The sequence below is a fragment of the Hylaeus volcanicus genome, chromosome 1 (genome assembly GCF_026283585.1).
Source record: "Hylaeus volcanicus isolate JK05 chromosome 1, UHH_iyHylVolc1.0_haploid, whole genome shotgun sequence".
NCBI classification, from domain to species: Eukaryota; Metazoa; Arthropoda; class Insecta; order Hymenoptera; family Colletidae; genus Hylaeus; species Hylaeus volcanicus.
Window position 1 is genome coordinate 31,855,718 of NC_071976.1, and position 25,519 is coordinate 31,881,236.

Below are 25,519 nucleotides of genomic sequence, written 5' to 3' on the forward strand. Positions count from 1 at the left end.
GAACTCAACCTCAAAGTCCGGCAATCGATACGCGAGTAGGGATCGCTCAGAAATTATTTTATATATATTCCAGATTCCGTTAACTTGGTACTGTAAAGCGTACCATGTTGAATTTCTTTGCATTTTTAATAATTAGAAGAACAATGTAATTTTGTTATAGCATGGAGATAACTTATCGTCTCCTTTAAAATAATTATAATTAAAAGTAGCGACAAAACGTTTTCGTTGATGGTTTCTCGCGGAAAGTGATTCGAGAGACGATATTAGTCGGAGAAATCGAGGGAACGTCGGTCTGAGGCTTCGCAAACAGTCTCGACCTTCCGCCGAGTCCCACGTGACGGGCAGAAGAGATTAATCTCGATCTCATCGCGATCTCGACTTCCCCACCGTCGATCCGCCCGCGCTTCCGATTTCGCGGGTTTCTCCTTAGTCAGGGAAAATATTTTTCACCTTTCGACGAGTCCCACGATCGAAACGCACGCGTTCCTCCAATTTCCTCGACGTTCTTGCGAAGTACATCACACGAAGCTTCTAAATTTCCACACTGGTGATTGCATTCGACGATCCTCCAGATTTTCTAACAAGCCTCCATTCTCGATTAAATAATTTTCCAATATTTCCGATTAGTACACTACTAAAGTTTCCATTTCTGGTAATAACGAACACAAAAATCCAAGATTCCTCAAAAAATTAAAGATTTGAAGAAAACAATCACCAGCGCACACCACTATCTTGCACGCCATGCGAGCATCGCGCGATCCTGGCTCATTTTCCGCGTGGAAATCGACACGTCTCGAGGAAAACTTGAGCGCGAATCCCCCGCGATCCTACGGCCAGGTGCGTCGGGAGCGTACTGCGTGCCACGCGCTTAGAAAGTGTCTAACCTTCCGCGCATAATGTATCGGCGCGCATGAGAAACACGCTTCGCCGCCCACGTTTAATCGTCGGATAAAAATGAAAGTCGGTAAAGCGCGCCGACCGCAGGGGACGACGCTTTGAAACGCTCGCGTCGATGGCCAACCACGGGGATCCTGACTGATCCGGTGGATAGAATCGTCAGTCAGCCGCGTTAGGCTAGGTCAAGGCTCTACGGTTCCTCGAAAGCATTCATTCTTCTAATTTCAATTTTTATTAAAAAGGGACGTCTAATTGAAAGATCGTTAGGCTTGTGACGCACTTGTTTGAAAGGACGAAAGAGAGGTGCCCTGCCGGTACGGTATAACAATCTGTCGATGACGCAGTACACTCTGTCGGTAAGTCTGGGTAAGGTAGAACCCTGATTGATTGAAGGATTTATCGACAGGATTCTATCTTAACAGGGCGACTTGTCTACCGAGTGTTCTACATTACCAAGCAATGCGATAAAACAAGATGTGATTCAGGCTCTACATTGTTTTAAAAACAGACACAAGTATTCTTGTACCGAATATAAAACCAGACCCCAAATATATCTTGTACTAACCCAAGGCACTCGAAACTAAGTATCGTTATTTCCAGAATTGCATGCTCTATAATCACGCAGCTCATTTAGATATCGATGGAGAAGCCCCCTTGCGAGATCAACGCTCCCAACCTCTGTTGACGCGCAGATATCAAAGAGGACTCTCCGCGATGGATTTTCGTGGATCGGCGACGTCCTTGAACTCGATCTGGGAAACCGCGATTCAGAGGAGGCGAAGAGAACTCGTTCCGACCGCGGATCGCCCGCGGGTCTCAAGGTCCGTGTCTCGGGGAACACTGATCGGAGGTAGAAACTCAGGTTCGCGGGTAGACACGCTCCTATCTCGTGAGAGACCGCCGCGATCGCGACCTTCGTTCCTTCTTTCCAACACCGTTTGCTTTCACGCCGAACGCGACACGCGCTGAATATTTGGAGCAACCTGATAAAACGAACGTTCAACCCTGGCTTGTTTCGAAAGTCATAAATCAAATTATCAACTACTCAGAAATTGCAGAATTCGTCGCGCCTCGCGGAAAATAATACCGGAATGTGTATGTTGATAATTCGACTGCGAATTTTATGCATTCATGGCGTACATCAAAATGGGAAAGACATACAAAGTATGCGTAATGCAGATAGAATGTATTCTATTAATTAATACAATGATAACGGTTCCTTTTGCATAGGTGCGTATACCTTTTGGTTACGTTTAGCATATGTTTGCCACACTCGTTTGTTTTATAAATGCATCGAATCCGCAGTTATTGTTAATTCTAGCGTAACGATAAAACTTTAAATTGCACTTCGTTATTTATTTGGTTTACTGTGCACCGTTTTATGAGATGGGGTCAACGACGACTCTGAGAACAGTGATTGCGTCGTCGTGGAAGTCTTAACTCGGAGAACAGGTGGGCGGTAAACGAGTCGACCTACACCGGTTGCAGGTCTCTTTCCACGCGGAACGGGTCTTTCTTCTTCTGGCAGGAACGAGCTCGGCGTGGGCAGCTTTTGCAGCATGAAAAGTTTGCGGAGAATCGCGAGCAATGGGTACATAAGCGACGCTCGCCTTTTAATGGGATTTTAAACGGCGATAATGCTTGAAATATGCAAGCCAATGATATATGATCTCGTACATAGACGATTAACAGTTTACCAGATTGCTAGAAACAGGTATTTATCATCGAACCTTTGCACAGCTGACGTAAGCACTGTTCGAGAATGGACAGACTGTATAGTTCCTTCAAATTTCAATCAAACTGAATATTAAAAATTGAATATAAAATTAGATGTACCATTAAATTCAGTGGGTGGATTTTTCTGATAATTGAAATAGTAAGAACAGCAACAATATATCTTTCATTCTTTCTAACATTGCTTATTTCTTGCTTCGAGCACGATTATTGTGCAAAAGCGCATTAAACGGCGAGCGTCACAGTCGGTTATGTCTCATTGCGAAAGCAATCGTTCGCGTCGAAGATAGAAGAAACGGGAACGGCGATCGATCGTCGTTCTCGACGCGGCCGATCGAAAGGATGAAGAAAACTCCGGTGGAAATTTTTACGGTAAGCCGCGGCACTGAGAGCTCGATCGTTCAACCGTGAACGGAGATCGAAGTCGATGAACCGATGCAGAACGGAAGGTAACAGTTACGGCGATCGCTATTGGTAGCCGTTTCCTTTTTGTTCGCGGGCGAATCGGGTCGAGCGCGATCGGTAGCCGTGTAACGGGCCTGTTGTTCGCGGCGGTGTTAAAGAGTGCGATTTCAAATAACGATTTCTCTTGTAAAAGACGAAATACTTCTGTCATATCTATATAAAGCTAACTTCAAATGTGTTGCATTCGGAGTTTTTTTAAAAATCGATAAGAACTGTCTAAACAATCCAACAGTTTCAGGAGACTTCTGATAGGAGCAATAATTAGATTGCGATATTCCAATGCCGGTCCACCTTCAACTATGACTCTATAAAGTGAAGTTAATTTAACGGTTGCAGATCTTCGTTAGCAAAAATTGTATAATTTAATTACTGCTTCATTCTGTCAATTTTCGATTCTATTTTTGGAAAATTACAGAATCTTCGTCGAGGCAGAAGCATAAGTTTCCTTCAATCGTTAGCAAACCTTACAACTGCATTTATTTGTCTTCTGCGGCAAGGTGAACGATGAGTCGCAATGAATCATCGTAGTCATCCAAGTGCATCGCAAGTACGTTCAAGACACACGTCAGTGTAGCCGAAAACAATCGTTTCGATTCCTCGAAATCGAACACTAAACGGGTTAAATAAAAGAAGTCTAAAACCTGTTACGCAGTTAAAATAAAGCCTCCGATTTCTACAAATCGTACAAATAAATTCCCGTTCGATTCAAATTAAACACGAATTTCCACGTAGACAAAGTGCCCCCCGGGATTGCCAAAAGTCGCGAAACAATGATCGTCGGCTCAATCGTGGATCAAAGAATGTCCGTCGAAGCATGGCGCGTGAAACGAGATTCTTCTCATGGATGACCACGTTGGGAGTCTGCTGTTCCTCGTCGCGAATTGAAAGAACGAATCGGAAATCCATGGGAGATTCTCATTCGGCTGGTCTCGAAAGAGGGTAGTCCAGTCCGTCGGGTCCGTTTGCACGCGATACAATAATGGATTTATCGATCGTAAAGACGGTTTAACAATTTTGCACGCCGCGAAGGCCACGCGTGCTGGATTCTAATCTATTTCCGAGGCGACCACAGTCGCTAGCAGAGACGCGCTAAGTAGAGCGTGCGGATTACGCGCGTTGAAAATAAATAATCCTTTAATCGGCCGATTTACAAGCATGATCGGCGTTTCTGATCTAACACAGACATCTCCATCACAAATATCATAACGTAGGAGTCTGAACGAAAAATAAGACACGGAGATAGATCCTTGCATTCATAGTCGACTTTATCTTCACGACTTTATCTACGCGATCAATCTCGTTCACCATGGTTCGTATTTTCGTTTGACTTCATTCTACGAAAGTATTCAGTATATCTGCCTATCTATTTATGCCCAATGTTGGTTCTCTAACACGAGCCTCGGAATTGACACTAATAACACACCCAGCCCTATAAATATATCTGTCTAATTAATTATCAAAGTAGTACACGTTTCTCTATGTCGTATCCGTCGTATCCAAGACGTTCGGTAAACAGGCTTTTCACTTTTATCAGCGGGATCGTTTATCGTCGATTTTCCGTGTCTAAAAATATTCCCTGGCAAACAAACGATAACGCTAGATGGAAGCGAACCGGTTGTCATTTGCCGAGCATTAAGATTTGCTCGTCTCGTCTGTGGCTCGTTTAGCCAAGGATTTGGAAAAAATCGACTACCGTAGCAGCCGAGGCGAGCAGTCGGGCGCCTCCCGGTTTAGAGCATCGGCGCCTACGTGTTTGCCAAGCCTTTCTTCGCGCGGCAGTCACAATAAAGCCACAGATAACGAACTGCATCGTTTACTTCTTTTTCCACGAAGGAAAAGTTCCTCCGTGAAAAGCAACGTCGTTCCACGTATCTACGATATACAGAGTTCCCGCGAATTTCTTTCACAATTTTCGATAACGGGATCCTTCTAGCATTAACACCCGAGACTTCTTCAAACAAAGTTTCTTTCTATGAAAATAGAATATTCTCTGTTTCTGCTTGTAAGTTTGTTTAGAATTCTAACAAAATGCGAACTACCGTGAAATAAAAGCATCGACTGTGCGTGGCATGACTTACAAAAAAAAACAATTGGTTAGCACTATCGTAAACACTATGAGAACAAAAATACTTTGTTTTCCTCAGATTCGAATTTGTCTCAATAATTACAATAAAAATTCTGTCTAAATCTTATTAACGAAGAAAAATAGCTAAAATGTTTTGGGTTATTCGCGTTGTTCAGGAAAATAATGCAAGTGTTTTAAACGAATTAGGAAACGACTCCACGATTAATTGTTTATTGCGCACGTGTGCCTTCATTTGGAGCGGCTTCCATGTGCACGAGCCTCGCGAATGCAACATTGTTTGGTTTACATAATTCCATGCCATCGGCTGCGTACGCAACAGCGAGTTAAGATCCTGCCGGTGCTCGTGACACGAGTCAAAACCGACTGTTTGCCGCGTCTCTGTTTGTGTAAATCTTGCGGTATCCGGGTGTATTTGTTGATATACACCGTTCTGTATCACTCGGTATAATCACTGCTAGCTTACCGACTTCAACCGTCCGATATGGCCGACGAAATGATTTATTTTGTCGGTCTTTAATTTGCGTATTAAACTTACTTGATATGTATTAATGTGCGTATTATCATGGAAGAGTGTATAAATTGTATTTAAAAAATAATTTATGTACTTATATTTGCATATTTGAATTGAAACTAAAATATATGTAAATAAATTAGCACTCTCAATTTTTTTTAATTTAGATCCCCAGTAATTCTCGTTCCAAAATTATAAATCTAAGAAAATGAGATTGCTGAAACACACTACGTCATACATTGTGCCCTATCGCTCCTATCACACGAGGCCAATGAAAGCGCGATCGGAGATTTCGAAACGGTATTTCCTGGCACACCGATACACGGGCACAGAAAGAGGCGAGAAATCTAATTTCCTCCGTCTCGTTGCGAATTGTATTTGAAAGGTAATGGACGGGCCGACTCTAATCGATCACGTCAATTCGCGCAACATTCGCGGTGCACGTCGGGTTAATTAGCCCCAATCACGCGATAATGATTGTCGATGGGCTCTGTAAAACGATCAAGACTCGTCGCGCTTCAGCGAGCATCGACGACGTGTTACGTCGAATTTCCCCGTTCCGTTCCGCATGACGTGGCCTAATGGGTACAACTGCAACGGAGAATTTTCGTCAGCTTACGTGCACGAGAGTTTATCTCTTCCTCGTTTCGCTGGGCAATTACCAGTCGGTGTTAGTCATTGCCAGTAGACTGATCCGAATTAACGCGTTTCTTTTTGTTATCGATGCTTACGAGATAAACGCCGTACCGCCAGGAGACTGTCTCTAACGGAAGTGAGAGGCGATTATGAAAGAAATTTTGGAACAGTTCTGCGGGGAGTTACGTAGAATAATCGTGTGGCTGGTCTTTCGAAAGTAGAATTGTTAATGTATATTCTCTTTGGGGTACTATTTATTTTATTGGGCTAATTTCAGGTACTTGACGCCGCTGTTCATGTTGAAGTCAGGAGCATTGAAGTCTGCAGAATTATAGAGGATTTTTAAAAATTTTAAAGTTGCGACGAATAATCGTGTGGCTGGTCTTTCGAAAGTAGAATTGTTAATATATGTTCTCTTTGGGGTACTATTTATTTTATTGGGCTAATTTCAGGTACTTGACGCCACTGTTCATGTTGAAGTCAGGAGCATTGGAGTCTGTAGAATTATAGAGGACTTTTTAAAATGGAATGCGTAACATTTGAAGACTCTAAGCTTCGAGTCCACGTGCACGAGTACACTACAGCAGAAAAATACGTTGACCTTTCCTAGGGTCATTGGAAACTGCGCCTCGCGTCCAATGATAAATTAACTTCAATCTGTCGCGGCAATTCTGACACGTGGACCCCTCGTCACCTCCGCTGCGCGATTGATATCCGATTGCACCGAGGCGTACTCGAAAAGCTCGCCACTCGGTGACGGACAGGCATATATTCTTCGTCGACACCGGTTAACAACGGCTCAAATGTACTTTAAACGATTCACTTCCGCGATAGCCGTCGGGGGAGGTCTGTTCATGCGCGTAGACAACGTTCGCCACGAATATTGGATGGGAGTTCCATCAAGGCTGTTTCCATCCAGCGACAGCAGCGATCAAATTATTTCATGCGATACCTTTCACGACCGAGGACCATGGCACGTTACGAATTTTAATTGCCGATTAGGAATTATTACTGGACATCTTTTCTCTGAGTGAAGAAAAATATTCGTCCAAATGTTACGCGGTATACAGGGTGGGGCAATAACTATTAGCAACTCGGGTATCTTCGAAACTATAAATTTCACAAAAATATTTACTGAAATATAAATGCACAGTAACGTGGGCTAAAGGTCTCATTACAAGTTCTCAACCATTATCTCGCTGTTACTCGCGACGAAGGATCGTTCGATCGACTTAGCCACTTTAAAAATATTTCTGTGATATATATATATTTCTGGACTCATCGAGTTATCGACTGACGACGTTAGATTATCTTCGCACAAAACCACAAAAAGACTTCGATGGTCAAAATGGCTATCGACGGAAGGGATGGGTCACCGTCAAAGGAGAATCGCAGTCACGAGTGAGCTCGTTCCGTACGGTGCACTTAGGCGCAACCTGGAACGCCCATTTGCATGTGCGGAGTTCTGTCACCTGTTCGTGACGCACGGTGCGTTGCGAAACGAGTGCCCTGATCTGCGGGTAACATTAGTCGCATGCCTAACAAATAAATTCGTTTCGTTCCACTAACCCAATAACGTGATAAAATCGAGTTCGAGATCTATCAAGGTCGCGTTTCGTCACCGAGAACATTTCCATGCCCGTTTCGTTCGAGATTACGTAAAAACAGTATCGAAGCATTTCCCATTGGAAGCAATACAATCGCGACGAAGGGGGCAGTGGAAAATCTCGGTTGTTGCAAGAGATTGAGGCTGAGGGCTCTTACAACGAACGAGGTTCCACTTTCCGCGCTGTGTCTCCCAAACTATGTTAAATTTTGCAATAGTAGCGAAACAACTTTTTAAAGATTATTTCTCGATGGAAGAAATGAGATCCCGTCGAATTTCCTATTACGAATGATACCGAAGATGTAACGTTCCAAAATTCGTTCGAAGGAAATATAACGTATAAGCTGTCACAAACTACTTTTTTTTTTAAAGGTCTCCCAAAGATATTTATAGCCAACGTGGGTGGGCTCCAGGAGTGTCTTTACCTTAACCTTTGCCCAATCGTGCTCGTCTTCGGAAAGGTCGCAAACAAAGGGTTGCGAATGAAAGATTCACGGAATTTTTATATCGACCAGCAACTCTTGAACGACGACGGTCGATTCCCCAATTGCATCGGGTATCTTGTGTAATTTCAGCCACTCCTATGCTTGTCGAAGATACGCTAGTGCTAGCGTAACTTTCGTTGGTAAACAGAGTGACGTGAAATCTCGGAATCGCGTTATCAGAGGTCAGAAAGACCTCTGAAAAAAGAATGAAAAGGAAACGATTAGTTCGCATTTGATAAAGCAATATTATTGATGTTCTCGCGTCCCGCGATATTTCCTGATATTTCGTGATTTAGTTCTGTTTTCGTTTTCGCGTTTGGAGGTTTATCGTTCAATTCACGAAACGTGCACAATAGCTGGAATTATTTGAAGAATATCATTATCCAGAACATATATCATCCTTCCGATAGAATTATTCGAATCGTGAAAAAATATACGACGAGAACGATTAATTTGCGTAAAATGCGCGTATACGTTCGGAATCATTATTAATTCCCCGACAACCAGTGAGTCGAACGTAAAATTTCTCGAGCTTTCTAGATTTTCTTCGAGGCCTGATTTAAAAAAGTTAAACAAACATACCCAGGCGTGAAACGTAAATTGAAGCTAATTTCACTAATCCGACGCTGGACTTTCAGTGGAATATTAATACAGTATCCACAACACTCGCCGTAATTATTGTTATTATCGCAACGACTTTATTATGCAAATTAGAAGAAAGTGTGCATGTCGTGCCAGAGTAATTACATAATTGGGCAAAGGCGAGGCGCAGCTGCTTTCAAATCTAGCCTCGAAGCACTGTTCACAATTCCTCAGGAGTGAGTTTTATTTATAAGAGTGCAAAGTCATATGATTTGACTATGATGCCTAATGTATGAGTCTTGCATTTGCTTAGACACTATAGCTAGGGTAACTGGGGATCGCTAACCCCTACTGTAGCTACAATCAAAGATAGCTGCAGCCCCTGAGGGCTTCCTTCAGGAGTTACGTTACACGTAAACGTTATAATTTTACAAATTATCGTTGCAAACAGTGTCGTTCATGCAACTGGACACGCTAAATAAATGCTCTAAGACTAATCAATGCGAATGACTTTGATTTGTCGGCGAGCATTTCGCTGCCTAATGTTCATGCGACAGGTGGACGATCGCAATTTATGCAGTCGCGATTCATCGTCGACACGGAGCGCTGCACCTGCGCAGGTGGCAATGGCGAGCCGCTATTACCCTGAGCTACAATGCGTAAGCATATTTGAATAGTGAAAGGAAACCAACCAGCGAACACCGCATGCCACAGAGTATCAATAACCGAGGGAACGTGCCTCCGCGTCAGTGATTCTGGTTTTACCGATTCTTTGTTTTGCGATAGTTTAAAGTCTCGAAATTTTCAAATTTACCAATACTGATCTCGATGATGCAACGTCGTGCATTTATTTTTTTTAATTGAAAACATTTAATTTATTTTACATTGCACTGAAATTTTCGAAACATAATAATATACCTGTGAACAATTTTCCTAATTGCAGAAGACTCGCGATAAGCTTCTGTATTTAGGAATTGTTTAAAAATAATTTCAAGGTACTAACGAGGTATTTAACAACGTGTACACTTGCGTAGATTTATGCGATACAGGAAAGGGAATTAGAGGAACGCCTAACCGAGAGCCAGACGAAAAAATGCAACCTGCTTGGCGACAGATTAGATAGGGTACACCTCCGTCGCGACGCAAGGAACGAGCGAACACGCGGCGTCGTCGTGCGTCTAGCGTGAAACAATCGATTGAATTCCATTGGCAACGATAGGTCCTTTTGAACGATCATCTACTATGCCGGCGAACGAACAAGTGTTCGGTCGAACAAAGAGGTGTTTCACGGGTACGGGATACCTAGAAGAATCCATTGTTTCGCCACGAAGGAAGCAATTATCGTAGCCAGAGGCTGGAGACGCCAGGATCGAGTGGAACGGAACAGAGGAAACTTTCCTAACGCGCGTACCATTCCGCTCGGTTCAGGAATAAATAAATATGACGATTTTTAAATCTTTCCCTGCGATTTGCGAATTTAGACTTCCTACTAATATTACAATTTTCCCCGGACGAAAATTATTGAAATAAATATATATATATTATTATACTTCTAAATAAAATATAATACATATATTAGATGAACGTATATTTCAAAGTTTAACCCGAGTAACCACCAAGGCCAATAAGAACAGATAACAAAGATGGATTCCATTCGATCATACGAAGATAAATCTGTCGATTTGGATAGATCCCTGACGTCTATTGCAGCTGGAATATTCGACGAGCAATTATGCTCGCACGACGTTTTTACGAGGTCAATTATGCTGTTAACGACCAGTCGTTTCGCGGATCGTCTTGAGGAGGATCCACAAAGCGAGTTCTACGAAACGATGAGTTCCCTTCTCGTTGTTCGAAGAAGAGCGTTTCGATCGCGTCGACGACCGAGAACGAGAAGGGTTCACCACACCGTGCCTCCTCGTTGTGGAAACTCGTTCGGCATTTTTTCTATCCCATTTAACCCAATAATCTATATATATATTTTTTTTATTAAATCGATATACCAATTTAATGTGATGTAAGAAAAGAGAAGATACAAATTGGTAACCTTCTGTGAGACAAATAAATTTTGTATATGAATATATGTATATGTATATGAATATGAATATATACGTATATATGTATATGTAATATATGTAATATATATATATATATATATATATATATATATATATAAAGATAGACATATATTATACATATACATATTCATATACATATGCAAACATATATTCATATACATATACATACATATAATATATATATTCCAAAAATAAAAAATTTATTTGTCTCACAGAAGGTTACTAATTTGTATCTTCTCTTTTCTTACATCACATTCAATTGGTATATCAATTTAACAAAATCTTTTCACGTGTTAATTGAATAGCAACACCACTGTGCTTCTGAAATCCTTGAAAGACCTTCGAGGCCCATTTACGTTTTCATAAACGTCCCACAAAGGACCATTCAATCCTTTTGCTGAATGTGCTACATTAATATCGCGAATCCGTCCAAACCGTTTCCAAAGACGGAGCTCGTTTCGCGAGGACTGTCATTCACTGAATAATGATTTTTTTTTTTTTTTAGCACGAAATGCGGTTCGTTGCGTAAGAGCCAGGGTTCTGGGAACTGTCTGGACGAATTGGTAATTTATTCAGCAGATGCTAAATTGGTGTTACGCAAACGTGAATCGATAACAGGGATGTAACGAGCTAAACGACTGAAACGTGACGATACTTTTTTTTAGAACTGACGACGAAGGAGTTAGACAGTAACCTAAGACAGAATTGCAAATTCAACCCTCGAGTTAACCCTGCTGCACTAGGTAGAAGACTACTCCGAGGGGTCCGCATCTCATACGTGTCACCCCGAAAATCGAGTATTGTTATAAAAACGCCATCCCTGATCCTCAAACCTAGATCTCACACTCATTCTCTTACCTGAAGTCTGACGCGTGGCCTCGTGTGTCTCCTGACGTAGCTGTTCCTGCTGGAGTGTTGCTCGGCCGACGGCGGCAGCGGTGGCTGGGATCTTCTAGTCGTCGGATCGTTCGCGTTGTTGGGCTTGTTCCTCACGGTGACGGCGTTGTTGGCGTGATTTCCGTTGGCAGTCTGCGTGGTGGCCGTGACGTTGGCGTTGGGTGGGTCGCGGTGGCTCTTCGTGCGACGAAGAAGACGTCGAACGGTGTTCTTGACGGTGGCGGCCAGGTGGGTCCCACCTCCGCCCCCGCGCTCGCTGGCGTCGTTCATCGCTTTGTATTCGACCATCTTCGCTTTTGTGGTCACTGGAGCCACTCTGTGGCCGCCTGTCTCCGTCACGTACATGCCAGCCACCGTTTCTACGTGCGGCGCAATACTGACGACGTTTCCTTCACCTTTGCTCGTAAATGTCGTCTGCTACCCTTTAGGGGTAGGTGGAGAGTCCAAGGCGACTCTTAGCTGCCGTTAGCCTTCTTTCAGGGCCCTTCGACTTGGGGGAATCTTTGTCCCCTAGATCGAATACGAGATTGACGGGTAGGTCATAGTTTATGCGTGGGAGGATGCAATTGTAGACTCAATATCTTTCCATGCACATTGTTCTCTTCGCGAGTGTCTATCGAAAGAGTCAAGTCTTTCCTTGCTTGACACCAGGTATCCTCAAGCTAGGATCTTCTTCAACGATCCCAAATTGCGTTCTCTCTTTAATCAATCGTCCAAACAGAAATGTATAAACTCCGCAGTCTTGGAGCTTTTCTTAATATGGACTCAGTGGTCAGAGCTTTTCTCACTTGTCGTCGATCGCGTATCCGACCGATACACCGATGAAGCAGAAAAATCCCCAGGTGGCCTCGCGATCAATTGATCCTCCTCGAGTTCGATGAATGTCCGAGGTCTTCGAGCGTAACACGATTTTGCGTTGGTGTTTAAACGTTCCGCGCGGTTCGCGTACTTTCCAGGAAGGAATCGACACGCCACAGTCTTTTCACGCGTTCACCGGAATGCGTTCGTTAAAATGCCGACGGTATCGCGAGCATATCTCTGCGGAGAAAAGGAAATATGACTTGGATGCGACGGGTCTCAGCGAATTCACCGAGTGGCAGCGCGACTTATCGTAGGATTTTTTCTTGCACTGGACTAAATTTACCCTTCTGGTTTTTTTGAGAGAGGGGGAAGGGAATGGCGTACGCGTCAAGAGAATTCGCCAGGTGGACCAGATAAATCTACGAGGGCGCAGGTGTTGCCCTCGGCAGGTGGAAGGCGAGGATTCTGTTGGGCGTCTCCGGAGAACTTTAAATTTCACCAGCGAGCGAATCAAGGTGGAAAAAGTGCAGGCGAAGGTTTAATGTATACCTGATAACCCCCTTTCGGACCTGACAATGCGTGTCTTCAAAGACTGTAGCTTTCAAGTTGGACTCGCGCCTGAAACTCTCGCTCTTACCGCGACTAATTGTTAATTTACGATTTTATCGAGTTTTACTAAGAATAGCAATTAAAGTACTGTCGTTATCAATAAACTGAAAGCGTGTAAATTGCAGAGTTTCGAGTACCTCGGGTATATGGAAGTTGGAGCCACTTCAAGACTGCCTTGAGATTAAAATAGCCTCGAAAAGTGTGGAACAGTTTATAAGCCTTCGATATTTTGACAGTGTTGAATGTTTCAGAGGTCTTGAAAGTTTCGAAAGCCTCGACACAGTCTAGGAAACGTTTCAACTTTTGATAACCTTGACACTGACTGCTGGTATCGTTAAGACACCGAAGAATTCGTGCTTATCTCGCGCGGCCAGATTGAAAGATAATATCGTCAATAAAATTCTGCTTTAAACGCTGCTTTTAAATCTGTCGATGGAAAATTATCGTCACCGTGATAATCCAATCCAGCGTATAAATAAAATAATATCTCGATAGCAATTATACGGAGATATCAGAGATAAGGGAAATTTCCAAGTCGACAAAGTGAAAACTGCGAGCGCGCGCGCGCATCGACCTATTTCCTTTTACTCCGACGATTCGACGTATTCAGAGCTCCGACGGTAACTGTGCGCCGCCAGTCTGAATTCTTATCGTCGCGCTGTGGAAGACGACCGACAATACGTAATCACCAGTGGAATAATTCCAGGTCGACGTACTCCGCGAGCGTTTCCGCGAAAGTGCCAGGCGCGTGTATTCGCAATTCTTATTTTCGGCAGCCGTCGGAAGGCACGTTTCGATTCCCCAGAATCTAAAGGTCAAATGCCTCTATGACATCGAACTCGATGAAATTCTTATCCAGAGGACCATCTCGAGTAACGAATGAAAGATTTAACAGACGGATTTCACCGTTACAGACTGAATAAACATTGTAATTTTGAATACCGAACGTTAAGAGTTGTTCCTTCCCTTCTTCATTTTTGGGAGGTATTTATCATTTTAACACGTTGGCTGCCAAGTTGAAACTCGTGAAAATGTTACAAAGTGAAAATTATGTCTCGAGACTATCGAAGATTAGGTAAGTTAACATTCGTTGTAGTATAGAATTTTTTAACGTCGCTTTATCGAATCCTATCCGGATTCATTTTCGCTATTGCCTCACCTTTGGAATTAATTTTTTTAGTTCCTTAACAAAAAGTCCTGTCACCCATTTCTGGGTGACGTGGCGACCAACGTGTTAATTAAATTTTATTTACTCGACAGACGTGATGAGAGAATAGACAATATTAATTCAATTAATTCACACTTCCAAAGAAGCACAGCAAATGGAAGAATAAATGATCTAGTACTCGCTGTTTCGCAACGAACAAAATACAAAATCAAGACAATCTGTCCGTTCGATCGAACGAACGTCAAGAATGAATTGCTCAACGTTGATTCCGCGCGTCATTTATTGTTCCAATAAAAATGCTGCCAACCACTGAACCACGGGAAGACGAAGTATAACGATAAGAAGACACTATGACGCTATATGACCGAGCTTTAGACCTCTCGTAACCCAGCTGTGTTCGGAATGATGATGTTATTCAACGAGTAAGCCCCGTACGATCATCGCGGTTACGATTATGTTTAGATAATCCGCTTTAACGACCGCGACGACCCGTCTGTATACACAGTGGAATTGAAAGTATAGACATCGATACAAACGAGTTTTCTTTATGTAGTTTTATTTTATTTGAGTTGAGAAACTCGCGTAAAACTAAGTATTTTTCTGTTATTTCGACGGCCACGGACTACAGCCGATGCTCGAGCTTTCTACAAACGCAATTAACCGAAGGTTAGACACGCGCTATCGATGGCCAATGTCATTCGAGTTAATGCGAAGTAAGTATTTTTTTTCAACTTGAATTACGATATTCTTGATTCAATTAATTACAAGGTCCTTGATGGAACTACTTTCAGAATCATTTTCAGAAATACAAAAATATTGCGAGCAAATGGAAGAGCTTACGTAATAAAACAGAGTGCAAAAATAACTTATCAGAATTATTCAAATGCACGTGGCCATATTTCTAATGTCGAGATAGTACACACGTACTGGAGTACACACTACGCAAATTCATATGTCATTTCTATTGTCCATCCAACGAATTATCATAAATTTCAATTATTAATTTCGCCGCTCGACAATTTTCTTTTGTTTCGAGAAGTTGCGATCGACGGTGGAAAAACCGATTGACCTAGCAGCATCGATCTATGACGTAAGATTGAGGAGGCGATAATCCGGCAAACCATGCTTTATCCATATTACTTAGCCGTTTTTCTATCAAAGATTACGTAACGGATTGATCGAAGCCCATCTCCACGATTAACAAGAGATTTTACGTAGCGAAAAGAAAGGTGAAACCACTTAGCAAACCACCTGTCATCGATTGCGATCGACTATGGAAACAACGCTTAACGTTCGGTTCAATGAAGAATCTATACGAACGACGCGAGACCAAATTTTTCGTGGACCGATTCGTTGCGCGACTACAGCCGACGGAAAGAAGAATCTATCGCAATCGCGTCGATCGTTCGTTCCCGTTCGCGACGGAACCATTCGTCCGTTTTCTTTCTCTGGAATTCACTAGCTATGTCGTTTTACCGGATATCCTTTATGGCTGTTTGAAAAGTACGTCGGAACGTAGATAAGCATCTGTCGGTGACGCGAGCAAAAAAGAATTGGGAAATTCCTAGCTGCTGTGCGAAACTTTTCCTTCGACAATTCGACAAATTATTTCCTCGTGAAAATGATTACTGTTATTAAGATCCTGTTTAATGATATCTACACTCGCGCTAAAGTACCGTACTAACTCATAAGCGTGTTATAATTTACCCAACGCACACTATTTTCCAACGGATTAACCAACGACGAACTATGATTCCAATTTTCAGTCGGGAACTGATCTCTGGGTCCAAAACGATTTTCTCGACTAGAAAAGAACGAATTGTGGACACGGGAGAGACACTCGACACCATCACTTTCTTAGGAGCAACGACGCGAACCATGTCGCGGACGCACTTCGCCAGAAACGATGCGACAGTGGTGATTCCGCGCGCGCGACTTCCTAATGTCGTTAAGTTAAACGAATTAGGCCAGTACTCCGATCCGCGGACAGGCACGTAACCTTAGACTATATAGCGAACTATTGCGTGGCGACTATGCGCGTTTCAGTCACGAGGCTCGACTATTACTCGATATTTCACCGCCTACCGTTCATACGATCGCTGTGTAATTCAACCATCGTTGCTTCTACGCGAGTAAGCGCCCGGCTCGGGTAGCACGATGAAAGGAAAACAAATCAACGATAAGTCTACCGTGTACCCAAAGCTCGTTTGATCCTTTGTTTTTGCTAAAATTTATACGCGACGCGAATTAAAGAACACTGTAAATATTTGTAGATAGGCGCGATCAGTGGTTCCGTTGGCCGTGGTGGAATTTGTAGGCATATTAAGAATCCGTTATCGTTACCGAAATATGTTCTGACATAATTATCAACACGACTCGAGAGTCGCATGATTCTTGATATCTGGCGAACCCAAAATATTTCCATCGTTCGTCGTGCACGAAAGACGGCCGAAATTCTCGGAAGAGGTTGTTGACTGGAAGACCGTTGCTTGGGCTTACTTAGAAGAAAAAAAAAACTAGGAGTGGTCTAACTTTCGCATGGAAGAAAAGGAAATAACATGTTGTTTCCCTTTTCTCTGAAATCGATATAGCTGCGAAAATGTTGACACTCGCGACTGACGAATATACACTTTATGGTCGTCGAGCAAACCTGTTGCTTGGACGGGACGAAAATTAACACGTTGTCAAGCGATCTCCCGGAGTCACGTTCTATTGCGTATCATACGGCGATAGACGTGTTTATAGTAATTCTATGCAACCAAAAATCGAAGATAACATTGATGCCTGAATAGACGCTAGATAAGTGTCGATTATCAAAGAATATGCGTGCATATTTAAGACAGCGAATGCTGCTGGTCTTTCGTAACCGTTTGTTTAGTCCCCTTTGAACCGCGATAAAGCACAGATCGTAAAATTGGCTACTTGCATTTACGAAAAATATTTCTAAATAATTTCTTGATATGAGACAGAAATCCTATGTAAATACAGTTGGTCGTAAAAGTATCCGTGACCTCTGTATCTATTCAAGAAATTTGTCGAAATTAAACGATGGATTTTTCAATAGACATAGAAGGTACGAATATTTATGGAACTGGATGTGAATCGAAAGAAGCTTCACATGTGCGGTTGGCAAAGTATTAAAAAGTGACGGCCAACACGCGTACACCAGCCGTCCACGCAATGTCACCTATCGTTACTCTTGTCACGCGTCGCCTCGCCTCCTCGTTTGCGACACTAGCTGCCAGTGCAATTGATAAAGCTGCTAGTGTCGCGAATAGGGGCGTAAATGTTGCCCACGGTAAGCCAGAGTGCAATAGGAGAACCATAGTGGACGTAACTTATCCACGCGAAACGTATTCAGAATTTCGTTTAGACGTCCGAAGAAAAAGCCGAGGAGGAGAATTAATCTCTGGAAAGTTTAAGACCTGTCGACCAATATTTTCCCTATATTTTATAAACAATTTTCCACGGGAAATTTCGAATGGAAGAATTCCCAGCCCACTTACGCTAGGCAAAATCCATCGAAACGTGTCAGAAAGAAAAACAAATGTTTCCCATTGTTCAAACCACAGCTGTTTACGCCTAGGCTAGATCATGCTGACCTCATCGGTAGAATATGTATTCACGCGAACACTTATAGTTGCAAATTGATTTCTTGTTTCTGTTGGATCTACTATCCGTCGAAATGAGGATAGACTTTGGATCGTTACACAAAATTGAAAATGCTGTTGGTTAAAATAAATAAGTTTATCGATCAACGATGTTCGACTTTGATGCTTAGATGGCAGCTTTAATAATACATCCGATCGATGCGATACGAGCGTCGGCAAAGTGCAAAGATTGAAACGAAAACACGAGTATAAAAATTATCGTGGATTCGCGAAGAGACTCAGGAATATATTTTTTTAACAGACCACTCAGAAATACATTTTGTCAGTTCTTCAAAAGAAGAGCAATCAGTATCCGCATGTGCGACCTGCACGGTACTGAGAACGGCAATAAATACAGTAGTGAATCATTCCCACGACCAAATAGTATTAAATTGTCTCGAAAGTTTCTTTCGTAATTTGCACTCGATTATTTTGTGTGACAGTGTCTATATAAATAAACAATCTAATTTCTTAGATATTGATGTTGTGACAGTAATGGAGCAAATTGAATCGTACACAATTCAATAATGTAACATTAGACATAAAATATTGTGCATGTATTACTTCTTAATAAAACGAAAGAAACTTTTGGGACAACCTAATATATCAAACATCGTCTTCAGGCTCGTCAGCTGGTATTGCAGACATCATAAGCTTTACGAAAACCTTAAAAGCTTAAAAAGAATCGTTAAATACTTTCTTTTCTGAATTAAATGTTGGCAGTAAAAACACTAATATTTGTGCCTATGAATATGCACGTTCCTATTGTTCCCACTAGAATAGAATTACACTTTATTCGAACAAGTTTCCGATTCATCCAAGAACAACAAAAATTACATTCTATTTTCCCTTCTACTGTATTTGTTATCGATCTCGTTAATGCTGCGTTGTATTTATTACGCCACTTACGTTACAAACGATAGTATTTATTACTAACTGCTTTCTGTATCGTCTGGGTAGCCTGTTATCCGTCGCATCGACCTTATCGCGGCTCCGCCCTGCGTTTGCCAATAAGGGATCGGTTTGGAATCCCATCGGCGCAATTAATTCTCTCTATTCCGGGTCTTATCGTCTACTAAGCCATTATATGCTCGGTAATATGCATTTCGCACGAGATTTGCAACCGTATCGAAGGAACATTATAAATAGAATTCAATTTATTTGATAAAAATTAATCTCCTCGACATTATACTCTGGAAAAGAATGTTTGAAAAGCGAATAGATTTTGTTCGAAACCCCTAAAGTTAAATTCCCCTGTATCTCTTCTTCATCTCCTTTGTTCTCGCGTCTCTACATATCCTCGATCACCTCGCACCTACAATTTATCTCTCGGCCGATACGATACGCTTTCTCTCGACTTTCCCTTTTTCCACGGACCCTTTCCTCCCGGACATCGAATTGCCCATCCAGAGAACCATCCGCGTCGTTCCGAAAACGAATTCTCGCCTTCCACAGCCAGCGTTTATACCTTGAACCAGCTCGTTCACCTTTACTCGAGGCGTGCAGCATCCCAAGAGTCCCAACAGCCATTCGTCGCACAGAATTCACAGAAGTCCCTAGTCGTCGAACAATGCACACAGACGCGGATCTCGGGAGTATTCGCACAAATTCGCACGGGTACGTCGATTTATCGATTCGACCGGTTCGGATCGCCGCCAGGGTGGTTACGGGGCGAGGAATGCGTGAGACGTCGCGCTGCCACGTGGTTTTCCGCTCCGTTTACCGTGTCGGACGGGATCGAGGGATCGTCGTAGACCCGCGGATCGTGATCGAACAGGTCGTGGCGAGCTAGTGTTGCCCGATCGCGAGTCTCGTGCTAACTGAGCGCGGAACAGTCGCGAGCGACGGGGACACGCGAGCTCCGCTCGAGCCGAGCTCTTTCGTTACTGGATCTTACCGCCGATACGCTCTCCGACCCTCCTTCCTCGTTCTCTCGCTCCGCGCTCTCCATCTCTCTCCGCCGCACGCGTTGCGCCGCGTCGAACGCGTGTGCACGCACACCGACGACCCCGACGCATATAGGCGTCGCTGTCTCCGCTCGCGGGCACCCGTAGAAGCTGAATTCTTCCCGAGCGATCACTTCGCGGGCCTGAGTGACCTACGACCTTGAGGCCTGGGAGAAACTCGCGCCTAGGTTGCTTCGAGTTCAGTTTTTCAGAGCTCAGTTCAGAGTTGTGCAGATGCTATTCCAATTGGTACAGGTGCATAAATGGCTTCATAATAGATTGCAATCATCGAGGAGTATCCTAAAGCCGGCGACTGACTTGCAACAGAACATTGTAATGTAACGCGAGCATTCGCTTAGTCTGGACAGGCTCTTGCGCTCGGTTCGCGCTCTTGCGTGCTCCACTGGTCTGTTGTTGGTTTTTTGACGAACCTCTTTGATCGTCTACTTTTCACTGAATTGAGTAGGAAGCATCGAGAGAGAATTCAGCCGAGAGTTCGAAGCGAGCATTCGTGATTCCAAAAAGGACCACGTAATGTAACGCTGGTGCCGAACCGTACAATTCGTGCCGAGCAGTTACATTACAACGTTCTGTTGCAAGTCAGTCGCCGGCTTAAGAGAATGCTCGTAATCTAAAGTAAAATTTCTTCGAATCCTCCCTAAAACAAAAACCGTACCCACAGGAGCATCTACAGGGTCCCCCAATGTCTCTTCCACCCCTTCACCTATTGCTGACTTAAAGGTTAAACTATTTGTGCGATTTCACTGCAATATACCCAACACGCTCGCTATAATGACATCCGGATCGATGGTTTGCTCGAAACGGCGTCAATTTCGAGTCACGTGTATCTGTAACGATTCGACGCTCTTGCTGGAAGATCGCGTCCACATTCCAACGATTTCAATGAACGCTAATGGACGCGAGCGTTACCCGCGATGAGGTTACTAGGTGCGCGCTTCTGTGGTCCTCCTTTATGCCATCGCCTGTTTACTCCGCTCACGTATGTCAACCGTTCGAACGTGGATGTATTTCTGCGCGCATCGAGCGTCGTCGCTTGAATAGAAATTAAACGCACCTAGATGCGTTTCGTTGCGCAACGGGGAAACGAGGCGTCGCGCACAGGGCAGTTTACAACCCGTAAGGGAGGGAGACGAAACGAGAAATCGTACAAGTTCGCAACTTGCGAGACAGGGAGAAGAGGATACCAGGAATCGGCGCGTGGAAGTTTGCAAGTTGAAAGGGAGGGAGGACATAATAGTCGACGGGGACGCGGAGGGACATCCATTAGATTAATTGACTTTGGGACCCGGTGCATCGTGCAAGACGCATGGACGAGGATCCCGCGAGACCAGTCTCGACGCTAAAAAATGTAACGTCAAGGTAAACCTGTTCGACCTTCAAATGTTTCAGTTTTATTCCGTTTCGTGTTTGATTTACTCGCTCTTTGTGATGGAAATGCCTCGGTAACTGCGCTAATTGTGAGAACATTTATCTGATGGTTTTGGACAGTTAGACTATGATCGTCGACATCACCTCTTTCTTTTTTTTTGTACGTTGTAATTTCTAATAAATGTATACGAAAAGGAATAGGTTATCATTTCTGACATACAGTCCATCTCGTAGAAGTTTGTCTAAATGATCGGTTTGGTGTTTCCAAATAAATGTTTCATGATGAATATACACATATGTACAGTTTGTTCATGTACATATTTATAATAAAACAGTTAGATATACAAACATATCCTGCACGTATATATCAAAAAAAAATAAATAAATAATTGACACGAATACAACAGACTCGATTTTATACAATCCCTACAAATCGTGCGTCTAGAAACCTTTGAGCATCTCCAAAGAAATCTGGCCGAAGAAAAAGTGTCTAGCAATTGGAAACTCTCCAGCACCCACGCTAACTTAGCGTCCGGGGACAAAGGGCAAACTCCCAGTCGCAGATCAATTTCGTGCCATCCAATTTCCGAATGTTTCGATAAGAAATGGATTCCCAGACGTCTAGGAAGGATGAATTCGTGAGCCCAGGCCCACTTGAAAGCACGATTCCCTCGATGGCGTGTGGATTGGCCGAGATAGCGGAGGGAACGGAATTATCGACCCTCGAGCCGGTTCGTGTACACATCCTTGACACCTTCCCTTTGCGCGCATAAAGATCAACCTAGTTAATGGTCGGCTTACGGTTTCCCACGAGGAGCTAATCGCACGGGACGGCAAGTTAGCGTGGAAAACTATCGCCTGGAAAAATGCTCCTTACTAGAAATCAGAGCGTGAACAGTCGTTTCTACTGGAAAATCGTTCGTTGCTCTCGCGTTCTATGAAAAAAAAAAAGTTACAGGCTGATAGCAGCAAGTGGGTCGAGTTGTAGGTTTATTTTAAGAGAACGTTGCTCGATTTTGCGTTGTTTAGTAACCCTTACTATCCGTCGTTTACTCTATTTATGTAATCTGGATATAATAATTGGGCATCATTGAACCGGTGTATTCACTTTTCATCGCTTTCTCCCAAACCTAGAACGCGAACAGCTAAATACCTAACAGCTAAATACCTAACAGCTAAAAGCTCTGTACTCCATGTTACAACGCATTACACAGCACGAACAATAGAAGTACAGGAATGGCGAACGACTTTGCGAACCATTATGCTTCGGACTATTTTGCTCACCTCGTTGGTATTTTTTTTGTCCGAGTTCGAAGATCAAGCGTGACGCCCGTGACGTTTTATTTGTCGTGAAAATCTCCTTTCAAGTGGGAGACACACTTTTTCTCTAGCTTGCAAAAACGGGTCGTCGCGACGACCCACGGAAGGAATTTGCACGTCCATGGAACGCGATTCGTATCGATGACCTTATGGTCGTGTTTTGCCGTAAGCGTGTTCCAATGACTCACGCCAAACTGTAGACGCATCAGCGGCTATGTCAACTTTTTTTCTTCGAACTTTCAGCGCTATAGACATTCTAACAGAAGTGACGCAACGAAATTCTAGGCGCACGTCATCGGTGGCGTTCGCGTCATGGTGACAAAAGACAATAAAAATCAGGCAAACAAAACGAGCGACGATCATCTTTCGAAAAGTATGTCTCTTGATATCGATCCCTATCGTATCACAAGGCGTAGAAATTAATTCTGTGCCTTTTTATTCCATCATTTATCCTGATTTAAGTATTAGGTTGTCCGAAAAGTTTCTTTCACTTTATTAATAAGTAATACATGCACAATAGTTTATGTTTTATGTTACATTACTGAATTGCGCACGATTCATTTTGCTCCGTTACTGTTACAACATGAATATCTATGAAATTAGATTGTCTATTTATATAAACACGACAACATAAAATAATCGAGTGTAACACGCGAAAGAAAGTTTCGGGACAACCTAATAGAAATATTAATTCGTCATTTTGTTATCTTAAAGTACGAACCTTCGAAGTTCTCGATTTGATCTCTATTTCAATGTACCAAAATGGCGAATAAGTGTATCTGTTGAAACTATTACGAAATGAAACGTTGGATTTTTACTAATTTTTTCCAAAAAACGTGATGAAAATGGATCTGATCCGTACAGCTGCAAATATACTCCTCTCATGCTGCCAACATGGCTCGGAGAAATATCAATTTCTAGAACAAACACAACCGCATCCCTTTCGCGACTAGGTAAACGCTACTGGAAATATTACATCGATCTCCTTTATCGTTTCGAACTGTCTGAGTGGATGGCACTTCAGGGGCGCTTTTATTCTAAATATAGACAGAGTGGTTTATAGCGTGACCGAATGGGAACTCGTCACCAACTACGAGAATAAAAGGTAAATTTGTTTTTCCAAGTTTCTTGAACCACGAATCGATACGATTTCACCCGTCGGATACGAATATAACTCTTCGATGAAAGCGAGCACATTTTGGCCATTCAAGGTGATTGAAAAGTAGATCTCGCCGAATTATTTGCTATAGTTTCTTTGCAAAGTTACGGGAAATGGTTTCTAGAGTACGTAGCATTTTCTACGTTCCGAACTGCTTTCGTTCGCGACACGAGGCTAAGGAAAACTAAAGAAAAGGTTTTATATATAAATAAACCTGTTATAGACAAGTGTGTCGCGCATGGCAACTTCTTGAAACAGGGTACACATAATGAGGTTAGCTTTGACGACAGTATTTTTAGTATCACCTCGTATTCTTATGCACATACGCATTTTTCTTTCTCTGCACAGCGTGTTTCCTTCAACGTCGGCATCTGGAATATCTCAAATTTCATTTGAACATGCATAAGAAATCCGAAGAGAAAAATTGTTCGCTTCGAAACTGCAAACATTTTTATACAAACTTTTGTTTACTGTTCGAATGACATTCGATAGTAGAAATTATGATTCATTTAGCTAGTTTTCGATAACCTCTAAACAATATTCTAATCAACAAACTTGAGACCATGTTATTTCAGAAACAGTCTTACGTTCAGACGTTGCACAAACAATAAAGAAAGAGGGAAAGCAGCAGATTTAAAATGAACCGTTGCACGAAGGCGGCGGACTAAATTAATTTGCGAAAAGATTAAAGTCAGTAAGAAAGAAACCGTGCATCAGGCTGACGAAACGAGCATTTGCGGGAGAAGCGTGAGAAAGTGAATATAAGAGTGAAAGAGAAAGGTAAACAGGTTTCATTGGCAGTTCGAGTCGGACGAAGGTTGAATCGCGATGACCTCTCTTATACGTCCAACCGTGTTTATGTGTAGATCAGCGAAAAAAAGACGAATCCGTGGTCCGGACATTTTACTGCTGAAGTAGATTGCTAATAAAAATTAAAATTTCAATATTGAAACGGTTAGGAATTTGATCGATAGTAGAAAATGACATTGAAACTCCAAGCGCTCAAGTTTGAGACCTTTAGCGGCGAAACTAGTCGACGCCGATCAGCTCTGGCTGAGTCTTGTCTTTTTCGAAACACGGAAGTTTGCTTGCTGTCGTTATGCTTTGAGAGAAACTCCATCGACCGTGAAACAACCTTGCGGACGTTCTCCGAGCAACCGATAACACAAGACAGAGCGTTCCAAAAATATTCCCGCCGGCGAATTAATCAAGGGAAGAGTGAACGCTTGTTTTCGTTGTTCGCTCGTATCTCGCGGAGGATGCACGACCTCCCCCCGCCTGTCTCCCTCCCCACCCCCCTTTAAACGAGGGATGAGCGTCGAGCGATAATAGAGGCGAAAATAGCGTCTCTGGGACACGGACGGAAGGTTTCGCGAAGACCCTTGTACTACGTGAAAGATTAACCGTTTTTCGTGCGATCCTCTTGGTGACGAGGATATTATTATTACTCGTGGTGTGTGTGTGTGTGTGTGTGTGTGTGTGTGTGTGTGTGTGTGTGTG

The 25,519-nt window shown here is 42.9% G+C and overlaps 1 protein-coding gene across 7 annotated transcripts in view; it reads right to left on the reverse strand.

The window, feature by feature from the left end:
• Positions 1-25,519, reverse strand: part of LOC128879913 (serine/threonine-protein kinase MARK2-like) — an 80,932-nt gene that overhangs the window by 44,471 nt on the left and 10,942 nt on the right. Inside the window, exons 1-2 of one of the 7 annotated variants that reach the window (XM_054129560.1) lie at positions 19,929-20,077; positions 11,939-13,015 (exon numbers count right to left, since the gene is read on the reverse strand). The exons of 1 other annotated variant lie outside the window; for it this stretch is intronic. In XM_054129560.1, coding sequence (XP_053985535.1) covers positions 11,939-12,322 — 384 coding nt within the window. In that variant the 5' untranslated portion in view covers positions 12,323-13,015; positions 19,929-20,077. Of the gene's footprint in view, positions 1-11,938; positions 13,016-13,524; positions 14,229-16,271; positions 16,828-19,673; positions 20,078-25,519 lie in introns of those variants that run through there. 5 more of the 7 variants (XM_054129588.1, XM_054129570.1, XM_054129579.1 and 2 more) reach the window with 5 other exon arrangements.